General features: G+C 39.4%; 1 protein-coding gene across 7 annotated transcripts in view; it reads left to right on the top strand.

Moving 5' to 3' along the window:
- LOC125461263 (E3 ubiquitin-protein ligase Itchy-like) overlaps positions 1 to 15985 on the top strand; it is a 95598-nt gene that overhangs the window by 48463 nt on the left and 31150 nt on the right. For all 7 annotated transcript variants that reach the window (XM_048549817.2, XM_048549815.2, XM_048549819.2 and 4 more), the window contains 8 exons: positions 322 to 382; positions 553 to 637; positions 3876 to 4004; positions 5568 to 5640; positions 6456 to 6527; positions 7406 to 7494; positions 10403 to 10562; positions 13076 to 13209. In XM_048549817.2, coding sequence (XP_048405774.1) covers positions 322 to 382; positions 553 to 637; positions 3876 to 4004; positions 5568 to 5640; positions 6456 to 6527; positions 7406 to 7494; positions 10403 to 10562; positions 13076 to 13209 — 803 coding nt within the window. The remainder of the gene's footprint in view (positions 1 to 321; positions 383 to 552; positions 638 to 3875; positions 4005 to 5567; positions 5641 to 6455; positions 6528 to 7405; positions 7495 to 10402; positions 10563 to 13075; positions 13210 to 15985) is intronic.

The raw sequence follows: 15985 nt of genomic DNA on the forward strand, positions 1-15985 counted from the left end.
CAATCAAGCAAAACATTTTAGAATTTCAGCAGTGAGTAGAGAAGGCATGTTGTTTCAGGTACTAATTTAAATCTGCCCAGACCCATTTACAATCTTGCAGAATTTTATCGAAGTTGTCCTTCTGTGTGACCTCTGTCTAACTGTCCCCTTTTTTTTTGCGTCGCTGAGACTTCTAAGACAGTGTTGTTTCGTTCTGAGTTATCTGAAACATGAACTTGTAATAGCTTTTATTTATCATTTTTACTTACTGATGTGTTCGATTATTTTATTGGCATAAGTCATATATTTGAAAAGCCTGATTGCTAATGTTTTCATTTTCAGTATCCTGAACAGGTGGTGCCAACTGAATTTGACCCACTTGGCCCCTTGCCAACTGGATGGGGTAAGTTAGGAAAGCATAGAGATAAAAGATTATGCACATTGCTTTTCAAACCATTAATCCATAATGATGCTTGTGACTCGGGTTTAAAGCTAGTTGGAGATTATTTCTGTTCATTTGGACACAGAACCTCTCAATTTTTTAATAATTTGAGAACTTTGTTATTCCTGTAGAAAAAAGAACAGACAGTAATGGTCGAATGTACTTTGTAAACCACTTGACACGTACCACTCAGTGGGAAGATCCTCGGACAGAAGGGTGAGAGAGAGTTTTAAATATGTTTTGTTTCTATTCAAAGTATAAAATGAATTTGAGAATAATGGATATCGGAGTTGAGTACAAAGTAACCTCACGGTTAAGAGTAAAACACCATTTATTTACTATCATCTGAATCAGGAAACTACATTCCACCTTGATCTTATGTTTAGCGAAAATTGTATTTTTTTGAACTCAAAGTTTTAGAATTAAAGAGTGATAATGATAAAGAAAAACTTAGATTTATGTGGTACCTTTAACAAAATAAAAAGGCGTTTCACAGAAGTATCATATAGTACAAGATGATGTTCGGTCATCAGAAACGTGGTTAGGAAGATAGGTGTTAAAATGTGACCTTGAAAGAAAATGGAGGCGGAGAGATGTATTAAGGGTATTCCAGAGCTTAGCACTTGGTAAATAAAAGTATGGCTACTAGCAATGGACGAACTAAAATCAGGATGTCTGAGGCGCCAGAATTGGTGAAGCGCAGATACCTCTGGGGTTTATGGGCATGGAGGAGATTGCAGACATAGTGAGAGGATTTGAAAATGTGTTAGAATTTTAAAAACAAAAGATGTTGTTTGATTGGGTGCCACTAAGTCACGGAGTACAGAAATGAGGGGTGAACAGGACTTGAAATCAGCTAAAACATTGGCAGTACTGACTTGAATGACCTCAAGTTTACCCAAGTTAAAATGTGATAGATGAGCCAGCGGTATGGCTGAACAGTCATGTTGTAATAAAGGTATGACTGAGAGATTTAGCTACTGATGAGCTGTGGTGGGCAAAATCAAGAAATATTTGGGACATTGATATGGATAGTCTTAGTAATGCTACAAATATGAGATCAGAAGCTCATCTCTGGGGCAGATGTGACAACAGGGTTGCATACAGATTGGTTTAAACTGTTTTTTGCCAAGAAGAGAGATGGACGCAATATCAGGGGAGCAGTGTTTGGAGGGGGTTTGGAAACGGTAGCTTCAGCTTTTTCCCCAACATTTAGTTGGACAAAATTGGTTGTCCAGTACTGGATGTCAGAAAAGCAATTTGATATTTCAGCAAAGGTGGAGGAGTCAAGAGAAGTGGTGATGAAGTAGAGCTGGGTGACATCGACATACGTATGAAAACTAATACTCAGCTCTCAGATGATGCCATAGCATCTAGATGAAAGAAAAGAGCGGGCTAAGGATGGATTCTTGGGAGACATCAGAGGTAATGGTGTAGGTGCAGAAAGAGAAACCTTTTGCAAGTGATTTTCTGGCTTCAATTAGATTAGAAAGGAACAAGGTGAGAGCAATCCCATCCAACTTGATGTCTGTAGTGTGTCTTTGAAGGGATCGCATGGTCAGCAAGGTTGAGGGCTGCGCGTTAGTTGGGATGTATGTGGAAAAATGTGTCTATGAAGATAAATGTAGGATGTCATTCGTGACTGAAGAGCTAATTTGGTAATGTACAAAATGGTTTGATAAAGTGGCATCAAGGTGCCAAGCAATCGGCAATCTTCTGTCAGAAGATTGTCAAAATTTGATCTTTTTGGATGGTAACCATGTGGAAAATGAAGCAGATCATTGATATTTATCCAAAATAGAGCAAACAAGCTAGACTAGGCCCTTTACCTCTGAACTAGGCTCACCCACAGATGCTGACTGAGTTATGTATTTCCAACATCATCATTTGGGTTCCAGTGATTAAATCTTGTTGCAATTCTGGTAGCCACTTTCTTTTGAAAGAAGTCAATAGGCTCTCTGATGAAGGGTCTAGGCCCGAAACGTCAGCTTTTGTGCTCCTGAGATGCTGCTTGGCCTGCTGTGTTCATCCAGCCTCACATTTTATTATCTTAGAATATCCTTCATGTTAAGTCTAACATATCTCCTGAGAGCAATGATTTGCCCAGGGTCAATTTTGTGCAAAGTTTAAACTGTCTTAATGTATAAGGGGAGAAAGTGAGGAACCAACAATGTAGGGCCAGTCTCGAGTCTAAAACACGCTGTGGAGCTCTCAACACATGATAGTGGTTTGCGCCAGATTGAACAAGTTTGCATAATTTTGTTTCAGATTCCTCAATTCCGATCCCTACTTGGCATTGGTCATGCAGTGGGTTAAAATTGTTAATGAATCCTGTCATTGAGCATCTTGCTAAGGGCAAAAGTCAGACCAAGATGGATGATAGATTTTTGTCAATTTTAATGTTTAATTCCTTCATCCTGTATTGGGTTTATGGGCTGTTGCTGGCTCTTTTTGAGATCCAAACAACTCTATATCATTGTCGTGCCCACAGCAACTGCTGCGTTACAAATATATTAGTGCTATTTTTGATTTTTAGCATTTTAAAATAATAGAGCTCTGAAACCAAATATAAAGCTCATTAATTAAGATTTATATTACTGTTGTTTAGCCTATAGTACCATACCTTGTAAAGAATTTTGTCGCTTTTGGGAGGGAACAGAGAAAACCAGTAAGTAATTTGAGAAATAGTTTGGGACGAAGTAAGCTGTAAGACCCAGTATTTATTGAAGTGCATATTGGACTTCCCAATTTAAGCTGTAGTTATCTGTCTTGTGTGCCTGAAATCATCCAAACTGCATGATAACTAACCCTTAAATAAAATGTTCTCGTTGGTTAAATTGGGAATTGTCTTGAATTTGCTGATGTCTTGAGATGCTGTGCTGGTATATGGAATCTATTTGCAACAATTTTGGGTTATGTGGGTAGTTTTCACAGAGATTGCTATCTGAGAATTTTGGGGTTTTAACAATAAATCTATGGACCGGTCTTTACCTTTGCCCTGAGAATAGGGTGTGACTGAATGCTTAATACACGATTCTCTCTCCTTCTGAAAGAAACAGAATTGATCAAATTTGTGGACTGAAACTGTTGAAATGACATAAGATAATAACTTTAGCCAGAGAGGATTGAAAATTGCAATTCACCAAAATCACTGATTTCATGTTTAAAGTTCAGTTGTTAAAACGAGTTTTAACAAAAAATATTAGGCTTTCACCTTTCACAGTAAAGTTTAATTAAATAAGCTAGTTATTCCATGAACCAGAGGAGTGAGGATGGTCTGAAAGACAAGCCGGGCTCTGATAGTATACAGATCCTCTAAAGGATAGATGAAAGCTAAAAGGGCATCATTAATACCAACTACAGCAGGTCCAGCAGCATCTGTGGAGAGAGAAGAGAGTTACAATTTTGAGTCTGGTATAAGTGAAGAGTCACTCATAATTGCTCATTCTTACAGCACTCTCAATGAGAAACCCTTACCAGATGGATGGGAAATGCGCTTTACAGTTGATGGTGTTCCATACTTCGTAGATCATAACAGACGAACAACAACTTACATTGACCCACGCACTGGAAAGTCAGCACTGTGAGTATTTAAAATTTGATCTTGTACATTTTTTGAAATGAAATAAAGTATGACTGTTGAACAGTAGTTATCAGCAATGAGTGGTGGACTGGGTGGAATAACCTTACAATACTGTCAAATCTAACAGATTGTTACTGAAGAAAGGCGTCCTCCGGGCGGGACCTTGAGTTACTGTCTTATCTGCCAGTTCAATCTGATGTTTAAAAGATCTTGTTACTAGTATTTGAAAATAAACACACAGAATTCTCATGGTGTCCTGGCTAATACTTCTCTCACAACATGTATTGCCAGATAAACCATATCAACCAGTCATTAATCTTACTGTTGTTTATGGGATATTGTTAGTGTACAGTGGCTGCCAGGTTAACTTGCATAGGTCATTGCACTCCAGAATAAAGGAGTGACCATTAAGCAAGACAAATGGCTGTGTTAGGGAGCGTATAGATTCTGAGGTTGTACAAGGTCAAAGTGCAGATTGTTCGTAATTGGGTTGTCTTGGGTTGAAAGTAAATATAAAATGACAAATTAGCAATCACATTGGTGCTGCAGGATCTTTCAAGACAGTTTCACCCTATATTAGAAAAAAAATGCTCATCTCAACTTGAAGTAGTCAATGCTGACTGCATTATTGACATGACCAAAAAGTGTAAATGTTCCGATAATTTTAAAGTTGCATGCTTGAGTTGACTGAACTGTGTAATTTCCCACACAACTGGCCATGAGATTATATTATGATTCTTCGCTTCAATGTATTGCTCAAGGCTCATCCTTGCTTTTGTATCTTCTTAAAAAAGTAACCCAAACCCTTGTCGTCCTCCGTTTGAGCACCTTCGATTAGTACTTCTACAAAATATTCGAATGCTGTGCATGCCTTTTACAGGGACAATGACTCCAATTTATGATCTTCAAACCAGAAGTTGTAGATCTTTTAAATTAACTTGTGTAGTTGTATATGGCGCACCTCTGGAGCAGGTGGGCCTTGCAGGTTTTAGTGCTGCAGTGATAGGAACACTGCCATTGTGCCACAAGAGCCCTTATAATTTGGGATTGTGGACTGTGTCAGTGCTGTGTCACAAAGAAACTAATTCATCAATTGATCCAGCCTGTATCTCTTGTAATTTATGCTTAATTGCTTTTAAGAGTGCATCACCTTTTTGATTTTCTCTCAATCTGCTTCTGAGATACTGGCCTAGATACTGATTAGATAAATGCTGAGGTTTTCTTGTGCAGGGCAAGTTTACATTGTTCTGACTGTACAGAAGTTGTATTTAGGATCTGGTGTAATTTGCATAATTTCAGCCCCAGTTGTGAGGGCACTATCTATCCATGTAGGATGAGTGAAATCTAGTTTAGGATGGCATGTTCTGTGACTTGTTAATGTGCTATATATTAGCTTGAGGCGACTGGCAGAGGTCAAGCATTAATAACATTTAAATGTACTTGTGCAACTCAAAGAAACTGCTCTTATATTTTGCATCTTACAACCTATGATTCCACCCCCCCCACCCTCCCCCCCCCCACCCCATACTCTCATCCCAACATTCCCAACCCTGTGTTTTTCAGGTCAAATGGTCCAAACATAGCATATGTGCGTGATTTCAGATCCAAAGTTTCTTATTTCAGGTTCTGGTGTCAGGTAAGCAGCATTTCATTCAGCCCAGTGTGACAACACTGAATTTAAGAAAAGTATTTTGCCCTGGTTTTTATATAAAGAGAGGTTGAGACAAAAGTAATCTGCTTGAAGGCAATAAACAGCTTGTGAGGCCTTGGGTCTTTATTAAGTTGAAACAATAGAAGCTGCCTAAATGGGTGGGGTCAAACTCCCACAGAACCAGGATTTTTCAGCAGTTGCTGAGGTCTTGAAGCTGGATGTGGAAGCTCTTATTCCGCTCTGTGTTTGCTAAAAGTTGGGCTTCTCTTCCTGAGTGTGAGACCATCTATTTCCCTGAATTTGCCTCTGCAAATCAAGGGTGTGTTTATGGGATGTTACTATATTGGAACTGTTAATTAGTAGTAGTTAATCTATTTTGTTAAACATTTTGATAGTTACAGTTAAGCAGATTTTATTCTTATTCTATCTGTATTTCAACTGTAGTGTGAAAATCAAATGTGTTTTGCTTAACATCAAATAGTTTGACCGATCGAATTGCATCTAACATGCAACGCCTTATGTTTACCTTTAAAATAGAAAAGATTAGGGTCTAGGCTACTATAATATATTTTTAGGAGTTTTGGTCTGATCCATAACTCCAGTGTGTGTTCTCCTGGTTCACTGCAATATATTCATCAAAAAAATGGTGAAAAAATTGCTTAAACAGTAGGAATGGCTCTTTAATAATTTATTCAGGGTTTTGCAGAGGTTTAGTTGCTGAACCATTGCAGACGTTCCAGGTCAGCATTTTCAGAAGAATGAACATTGCATTTATGTTGCGGAATTGTTTTGTTTTCTAGCAACTGGCTGCACCTCAGCACATCAAAATAACTGTGACAAGGAAAACCTTGTTTGAGGACTCATTTCAGCAGGTAATTTTGAGTTGGAGAGAGAAGTATAACTAAATAATTTAACCTTAGTGAATGGAGCAATAAACAAAGGATCTAAATTTAAGCCCCTTTTAATGGCCCCTTCTTTGCACTAGACCACCAAGATGCAAATGATAATCAAAGGTTTTCTCATCCTCATTTATTTTTATTTCCCAATGCAGGACAGCTGAACTTAAAATTGTTGATGCATAGTTTTGCGAATTTATCCTTTGCACGGGAGAGTGGTGTAGGAGAGATTTGGAGTCATACAGATGCATAGTACGGAAACAGACCCTTCGGCCCATCTCGTCCATGCCAAGCAGATATTCTATGTAAATCTAGTCCCGTTTATCAGCATTTCGCCCATATTCCTCTAATTCCTTCTAATTCATATACCCATCCAGGTGCCTTTTAAATGTTGTAGACATGCCAGCCTCCTCCACTTCCTCTGGCAGCTCATTCCATTTACACTCCACCGTCTACGTGAAAAAGTTGCCCCTTAGACCCCTTTTATATCTTTCCATTCCCATCTTAAACCTATGCTCTCTCGTTTTGGACTCCCCTATGAACTTTGTGCTTTATATCAAAGAGAAGGGGAATAAGTGAAACATTAGAAGAAAGTCAAAACTCATTAAGATGTACCATGATACAAGAAAGCATCTGCTGAAACTTCAGTTCAAGATGACTTTGAGCTTGCACACATCACGTTGCCAAGAGATTGCAAAAGTTGGTTTTCTGATTTCTTGAGTGATTATAATGGCATATGCAAGAAGTTGTGTCCTTGTTGCTAAATGCAGTTGAACTTGTTTGTTTGGGAAATAAGTGATTCTGTCTCAGACTAAATAAAATGTTCTTAGATTGACTTTTGCTTTGTGCTTCAGATTATGAGCTTCAACCCTCAAGATTTACGCAGACGTTTATGGATCATTTTTCCAGGAGAAGAAGGCTTAGATTATGGAGGTGTAGCGAGGCAAGTATTTCCATTATGCAGACAGGCTGATTCAATGCAACAGTTGTGGTGCTCATTGCATGAAAGCATTTACACAGTACAGAGCTATAGAATGATACAGCACAGAAGGCGGCCAGTTGGCCTATGGTGCAAGTGCCACACTTTTTGAAAAATCCTACACACTTAGTCCTGCTAATGCATTCCCAATAGCTCTGTGGGTGTATTCCCCTTCAAGTATTTATTTAGTTCCTTTTTGGAAGTTATTGTTAACGATTCCACCAATGATCTTCATACAGTGCATTTGAAATGATTGGAACTCGCTGAGTAAAACCTTCTCCCTTCTGGTTCGTTTGGTAGTCATCTTCAGTCTGTGTACTTTGGTTTTCAATGCTTCTACCACAGCTTGAATCAGAACACCTCCAGTCCTGGATAACAAAGTGTGGGGCTGGATGAACACAGCAGGCCAAGCAGCATCTTAGGAGCACAAAAGCTGATGTTTCGGGCCTAGACCCTTTGTCAGAAAAGGTCCCCACCTCCAGTCCTGTGATCTTTATGCGAGCTGTCATCCTTGACACCATTCTAGTATATCTATTCTGTACCCCCTCTAAGGCCTTGACATTTTTTCTATTTGTATGCTGTCCAAAATTGAACATCATTCCCCATTGAGGCTTGGTGTTCTTAAAATGCCATAACTTAATTTTTGCAAAGTACCTTGTTTTTGTACTCTATTTCTCTATCACTAAATCCAGGATCCCATACGCTTAGTTGACAGCACTACCAAGTGGTCTTCCCTCTTGAAATGTCTGCAGCTTCAAGCATCCCTGTTCCTTCCCTCTTTAAAATTGTAATTTAGTTTTACTTTGCCTTATTCTTCTTACCGCCATGTATTACTTTGGACTTCTATATGTTAAGTTTCATTAACCATGTGTCTTCCCACTACCAGTCATGCCTTCCTAGCCAATTGCCACCATCTGAAAAACAACCATTTTGTGATTCTATTTTTTTCAGTTTTGTAGCCATACTATTGCTGTCCATTTAAATCTGTGGGCTTTAATTTTGTGGACGAGTCCATCATGTGCTCTTTAGCAGTCTGTAAACATGTTACAAATTGCACCATATTTATCAATATGTTGCTGCGTAAAATAACTCAATCAAGTTGGTCAAACATGTTATGCCTTTAACAAGCTCATGCAGTCTTCCATTTCTTTTGCTGTACTTTTCCAAATGAAAGTTGATTTTGTTCTTGATTTGTGTTTCTTTTGTAAGTTTTCACACTACTGACATTAGGTTGGAGATATTAAGAACTGCTAATGCTGGAGTCAGATAACACTGTGGAGTTGGAGGAACATAGCAGGCCAGGCAGCACTAAAGGAGCAGAAAAGCTGACGTTTCTAGTCAGGACCCTTCTTTGGATCCTTCCCTGAGAAGGGTCCCGACCCAAAATGTCAGCTTTTCAGCTTCTCTGATGCTGCCTGGCCTGCTGTGTTCCTCCAGCTCTACACTGTGACGTTAGGTTGGTAAGCCTGTAGCTAGTGGATTTTGGCAGACAAATATTACACACAAAGCTCTGCAATTCCCTGGCACCACCTTTATTTCTGTGGAAGATTATGGCCAGAGCCTCAAACAATTTTCAGCCTTAATTCCCTTTGCAAGCTGGGGTGTTTCCCTTCCAGATCAAATGATGTTCCTGTTCTGTGTGCAGCTAACCGTTATCGGTTTTTATTCGATACAGTTTCCTTTATACTGTAACATTATACCATGCTCTCTGCCTCCACTGAAATTCATTTTTAGCTCCTAATTGACCCAAACCTTTCATATTCCCAAACTCAACTCGCCTGTCAAAAGTAAGCTGTTTACATTCTTACTACCAAAGATTACCCAGTAGCTGCCATATTGGTGGGAGAGGCACCAGTTATACAAGCAAACAACAGTACAGGACTGGAGCCGGCTCTTCGGCCCTCCAAGCCTGCACTGACACATTTTGCCCTTCCATACTAAAACTGTCTTCACTTATAGGATCTGTATCCCTGTATTCCCTTCCTGTTCAGGCATTCGTCCAGGTGCTTCTTGACTGCTGCTCTTATCTGTTTGTACCACCACCTCTGACGGCACATCCCAGGCACTCGCCCCCTTTTGTGTGGAAACATTTGCCTCCAGTGTTGAACCTGTGCTCCCTAGTAATCGACACTACCTGGGGGGGAAAAAGCATGGTACTTTCCACTCTGACAGATAAATAAACATCAAAGTGAAATTCATAAATTCTCCCAGTTAGGCAAACAATAAAGCCAGTAACGCTGCCAGTTAGACCAGAAAAGTCTCTGGTTCCGTGTCCAATCTGTGTTGGGTGAATTGATCTTCTGATTCAGAAAGTACACATCAACCAAGGCCACATGCTGTTGCTTTTCAGCATCCTGTTGGAGGTAAATTTTGTATTGGGTAGCCATTGTTGTGATACCTACAATGCTCAAAAGGCCAAGCAGTCTTCACTGCCCAGTGTCTCCCAGGAATAATAGCCCTTTGAGTATGTTATACGTAATATGCCCATGGCACTGTATGTTAAGTTAGGAGTCAATGCTTTCAAGCAAAAATAGATGAGAAAATTGAGGGAAGCAGAATGCTGACCAATCTATAAGTTACTGAAAATAATGAAACGTGATTAGCAAATGTTCTGACTGTACAAATAACTCGTCTCAATTCAAGTTAAAATGTTTTGTCATGTTTAAAATAAAGCATACAATGTAGTTTGGAAATCTTGCAGTTATTGTTTCATGGCTATTATAGAATATTTAACGAATTTTGACTACTACTTGGTCAAGCACAGCTCTATTTGGTCCAGTGACTTGCCTTTAAAAGTGGGTCAGATTGTACGTTGAGAATAGCTGGAATCTTGCTACCAGTGTTATCTAATATCCATCTTTTTTTTTAATAGAGAATGGTTCTTTCTACTTTCCCATGAAGTTTTGAACCCCATGTATTGCCTCTTTGAGTATGCTGGGAAGGAAAATTATTGCTTGCAAATAAACCCAGCATCTTACATCAACCCAGACCATCTGAAGTATTTCCGGTTCATAGGTCGGTTCATAGCCATGGTATGTTCCAGGATTTACTTGAGTCTTAACTTTACTGCTCTTTTAAGTCCTGTATCCAGTTTGAAGCTGGTTAGATCTTATGTAAATCTTAAAAGTCAACCAGATCCTGTAGATCTAGTTTTATGTAGGAAAGCATTTGGCACTTGTGAGCTGTAATGAGATGTTAACCAGAAATTTAGCTAAAGCAACAAGTTTTACAGTTTTTGCAAGTACATGGATTGCCAATGGCAGAAATTAATCAATTGCTTTGCTTCAGTATTTAGTAGGGGGGCTTATCAGCTGGATAATATTTCCGAAGCTGGGATTAAAAACAATCACCTGCATTTAAAATAGAGAAATATTAAATTAATTAACTTGATAAAATGAAGCTGTGTGGTGAGTTGTATATGCATGTTGTCAAAGAAATCAACGGAGGAGGTAGCAGAGACATAAATATTTAACTAATTCTAGAAGGAAAAATATGTTGTGCAAGAGGACTGGTAAATAACTAATCTATTTCTTGTCTTTAAGCGGGACTCGAGAATGTCCAAGAAACTGTACGCTCAGTCAGCTTGTGGTGGGAGGTATAATGAATGCATGTTAAATGGCAAATCTGTAGAAGCTCAAAATATAAATAATCTGCATTGGTTTCACATGTGATTGTCTTATTTGACCAACCTCACTGAATTTTTGAGGTGTAACAGAGAACATAAATAGGAGCATAGTAGTATGTACCATCTACATTTCTAGACAATTATCAATAAATGAATAAGGTCAGAGTGTACAGGGACTAGTAGAATGGATAAGTAACTGGCTTCTAGACTAAAAGCAGAGCAAAGTATGGGAGAAGATGTATACTCCAGAGTTCAGTCTGGGACCACAGTTCACAAGATTTATTAACAATTTAGATTCAACAAAATTTCTAAAGTCATGGGATGACAGTAAGTTGGGGTAAACTGAGGAGGACTGTAACAAATTACAGGAAGGCATTCATAAACTTGCAAAGTGGGCAGACGCTTGGCAAATGAATTTCAACATTAGTGAATGAGGCATTGCATGGTAGAAAAATTAAGGATACCACATTACTGGAACAGTCAAGATCTCAGTGAATTAGAGGTGCAAAGGGATGTTTTGAATGCAAATACACAACTCATTGAAGTAGCAATATAAGTTAATTACAGTATTTTAAAAAATAACAAAGCATTGTGGTTTATTTCCAGAGGGATAGAATTGGAAAGTCAAGATGTTAAGCAAAATCTGTATGAAATCTTAGTGTGAACGACTTTTGGAATGCTGTTAGGTTATGATTGCCATGTTATAAGACGAATGAAGAGGCATAGGAGAGAATGGAGGGGATAAAGGAGATTTACAACGAAGGTACCCAGACTGACCCTGCACTTGCCAGATGAGTAGATTTGGATCTCTCTTGAAGATGATAGAATGGGTTGGGAGGTTAATCTGCTAGAGGTATTTAAACTAATGCAAGATTTTAGTGGAGTAGGTACTGAAAGAATGTGCCCTTTTGTGGGAAGAGCAAAACCAAAGGCACTAAATATAAACTTGCCACTAAACGATCAGTTGTGAATTCGGAGAAATGTCTTTATCATGGGAATTGAAAAATTATGCAGCTTGTTACTGGTCTAATGGTTGAGGTAAAGCTTAGAGGCTAGAGAAGCAGATGAGAAAGAAAGAATAGATAGTAAAGCTGGTAAAGCTGGATGAGTATACATGAGAGCGAGGTTGAGGGAAGGTGAGTGTTTATAGTCTGTGTGGGCCAAGTAACCTGTTTCTGTACTGTTTATTGTATGTAGGTATGGTTAACTGTCATCTTTAATCAGTTAGCCACTGTTTGACTGAAATTTCTTTGTCTTGAAATTACAATTAGTGCAATTTACACATTTTGAGAATTAAATTTACCAAGTGATGTCGACTAATATTTAGAAATTACATAATACATTCTACCTTGCATTCAAGTTAAACAATTACATCATCGTGTCACTTTCCTTGTGTTTTCCACTAGCCCAAATGTCTTTAGTAATCAGGTGTCTTCTACAGCATCTTGTTGACAGCCCTGCACTGATGATTCCATGAAAGTAATGAGATTCAGTAACATTAGCTGCAAAAAACAAATTATCTACAAAATTATGATCTGTAAAACATTCCACTGCTATAGATATATCTGCAATGGCACAGTTAACGTTAACACTTGACACAAACATCATCATATTCTTGGTTTTCTCAATGATAATTAAAGCATCGAACACTGCAAGTACAGATAAACTTACATTTGCAGTTCTTGTTTTACATTTCCATATTATTATCACCACCACAATGTGCCTAACCTGTAGAAATTTATCTCAATGTGTTTCAGTGAAGGATTGTACTTTTCACTGTAATCTGAGCTGCCCTAGGACCTGTCAGTTCAGCTGATATACTCACATGTTCTGTGTCAACAGTGAACACTGTATGTGAGTCTGAGAGAATTTCTAGAAACCAGCTTAGATTTGACTTTGCTTTTTCCTTTTCATTGACAGGCTCTGTTTCATGGAAAATTTATTGACACTGGATTTTCTCTCCCATTTTACAAACGTATGCTGAACAAACCCATTGTAACCAAAGACTTGGAATCTATTGATCCAGAATTTTATAACTCCCTCATTTGGATCAGGTATGTATTTTTATTTTATTTTCAGAGTTGATTGCAAGCTTTTACTAGTAATGCCTATGCAATTAAAGTAAAACAAAGCAATAAAACATAGAAAAAGAGCATGTTTGAAGGAGGAGGCAGCAACTAGTCCATTTGATCTTGCTAATAAAATGTCCCTTTTCCTTTGGTCTGGTACTTATCATTTATGAAACTTAATACGTTATGATGCAAGAAAGCTGCATGTTTTCTATGTAAAACCACTTTGCTTAAATATTTCCAATCTAATGAACTGAACCAGCATGTAGTTAGCATAATACTTGGAACAATCATTTTTTTTTTGCTGGGGGAGGCAGTAGTGGTAACATAGACAATGAATCCATACAGTGTGGAAGCAGGCCATTTGGCCCATCAGGCCCACACCAACCCTATGAAGAGCATCCCATCCAGACCATTCCCCTACCCTAACCTTGTAACCCTGCATTTCCCATGACAAACTCACTTAGACTGCACATCCCTGGACACTGTGGGCAACTTATTAGCTTGACAAGCCCACCTGACCTGCGCATCTTTAAACTGTGGGAAGGAACTGCAGCACCCAGAGGAAACCCATGCAGACATGAGGAGAAAGTGCAAGCTCCACACAAACAGACACCCAAGGCTGCAGTCCACTGTGTGCCTTATAGAATAGGATGTTAGTGGTGGGTAGCTAATGATCAATGCAAACTGAACCCTAGTCCTTCATCTTCTGTTGAGAAGCCATCTACTGATGGAATTGATCTCCAGTCATCACTCTTTGGTGCATTCCAAATGCTGTTCTGGCCTTTTTCAGAGATTGTGTTTCTGTGACCTGGGTTTGGAAAATTTGGGTGGGTAGCTGGTTGACAGTGTGCCTTTCAGGTGGAACAGAGTAGTATGTATGAGATTAATTGTGTGGATAGGTACTGGAGAAATTATTGGTCTGTTGGAAATCCAGATGTCACTTTTTCTATCCTTGAGCAAACACTTCGTAATTGTGAATTGGAAGATGAGTGCGTAATGTTTTCGTAAAAATGCAGAACTTTCGTGGGATGTTCAATCCCCAGAACAATTGTTTAAGTTATTTTGGTTGTATGCAGCTTTGTTTTGCGTACAGTTTCTTTTGAATGCTTGTACAGCCACACATGCTAACCTAAAGGGACAACTTATGAGTAACGCACTGGGGCCGTTTGGGTTACTGTGTGGCTGTATGCAGTTAATGGAAAACGTTGCTCCCCCTAGGATTTCCCTTTTCTCTCAGACATGTACAGCATGGAAACCAGATCCTTGTGGTCCAACTTGCCAATGCCGTCCAGATATCTTAAATTAGCCTAGACCCATTTGTCGCATTTGGCCCATATCCCTGTTAACTCTTCCTATTCATATACCCATCCAGATGCCTTTTAAATGTTATAATTGTACCAGTCTCCTCCACTTGCTCTGGCAGCTCGTTATATACACGCACTGCCCTCTATATGGAAAAAGTTGCCCTATAAATCACTATTAAGTCTTTTTCCTCTCACCTTAAGCTATGCCCTCTAGTTTTGGATCCCTACCCTGGTGAAAAGGACCTTGACGATTCACCCTGTTCGTGCCCCTCATGATTTTATAAACCCCTGTAAGGTCACCCCTCAACCTCCAATGCTCGAGAGAAAGTAGCCCCAGTCTATTCAACTTCTCCCTAAAGCGGAAGCCCTCCAATCCTGGCAACATCCTTGTAAATGTTTTTTCAACCCTTTCTAGTTTCACAACATCTTTCTGATAGCAGGGAGACCAGAATTGCACACACTATTCCAAAAGTGACCGAACCAATGTCTGTACAGCTGCAACATGTCCTCCCAACTTCTATACTCAATGCACTGATCTATAAAGACAACCATACCAAATGCCTTCTACGCTATCCTGTCTACCTGTGACTCTGCTTTCAGGGAACTATGAACCTGCAGTCCAAAGTCTCTTTGTTCAGAAACACTCCCCAGGACCTTACCATTAAGTCCTGCCCTGATTTGACTTTCCAAAATACAGCACCTCAATTTATCTAAATTAAACTCCATCTGCCAAATCTCAACCCATTGGCCCATCTGGTCAAGATCCTGTTGTGCTGTGAGATGATCTTTTGTGCTGTACACTACATCTCCAAACGGATTGAAGAGTAGTTGGCTGCCATTGGGACCTTCGACAAGAACGTGGCTGATCTCAACTCCACTTTTCTGTCAACATACTAGAACCCTTGATTCTCTTCTTTATCAAAGCCAATCTAACTCAGCCTTGCCAATATTCTGAATGACCCAGCCTCCACTGCTTTTTTGGAGGCAAAAGTCCACTTTACCTTAATCTAAACACAGGGACCTCTTAGAGATAATAGGAGCTGCAGATGCTGGAGAATCCGAGATAACAAGGTGTAGAGCTGGACGAACACAGCAGGCCAAGCAGCATCTTAGGAGCCGGAAAGCTGACGTTTCGAGCCTAGACCCTTCAAGGCCCGAAACGTCAGCTTTCCTGTTCCTAAGATGCTGCTTGGCCTGCTGTGTTCATCCAGCTCTGCACCTTGTTGACAGGGACCTCTTATTCTTAATTTGAGCCTTAATGTCCCCTAGTTTTAGTCTTCTCCACAAGAGCAAACGTCCTCGCATTGTCCACCCTATCAAGTTCCCTCAGAATCAGATCTCAATAAGGCCATCTTTCATTCTTCTAAACCTCAGTGCTTACAGGGCCAACCTGTTCAACCTTTCCTCATAATTCCTTTGTTCTGGGGATGTGAGAAGTTCACTTTGCCTGAACT

Source organism: Stegostoma tigrinum, chromosome 19, assembly GCF_030684315.1.
Source record: "Stegostoma tigrinum isolate sSteTig4 chromosome 19, sSteTig4.hap1, whole genome shotgun sequence".
NCBI classification, from domain to species: Eukaryota; Metazoa; Chordata; class Chondrichthyes; order Orectolobiformes; family Stegostomatidae; genus Stegostoma; species Stegostoma tigrinum.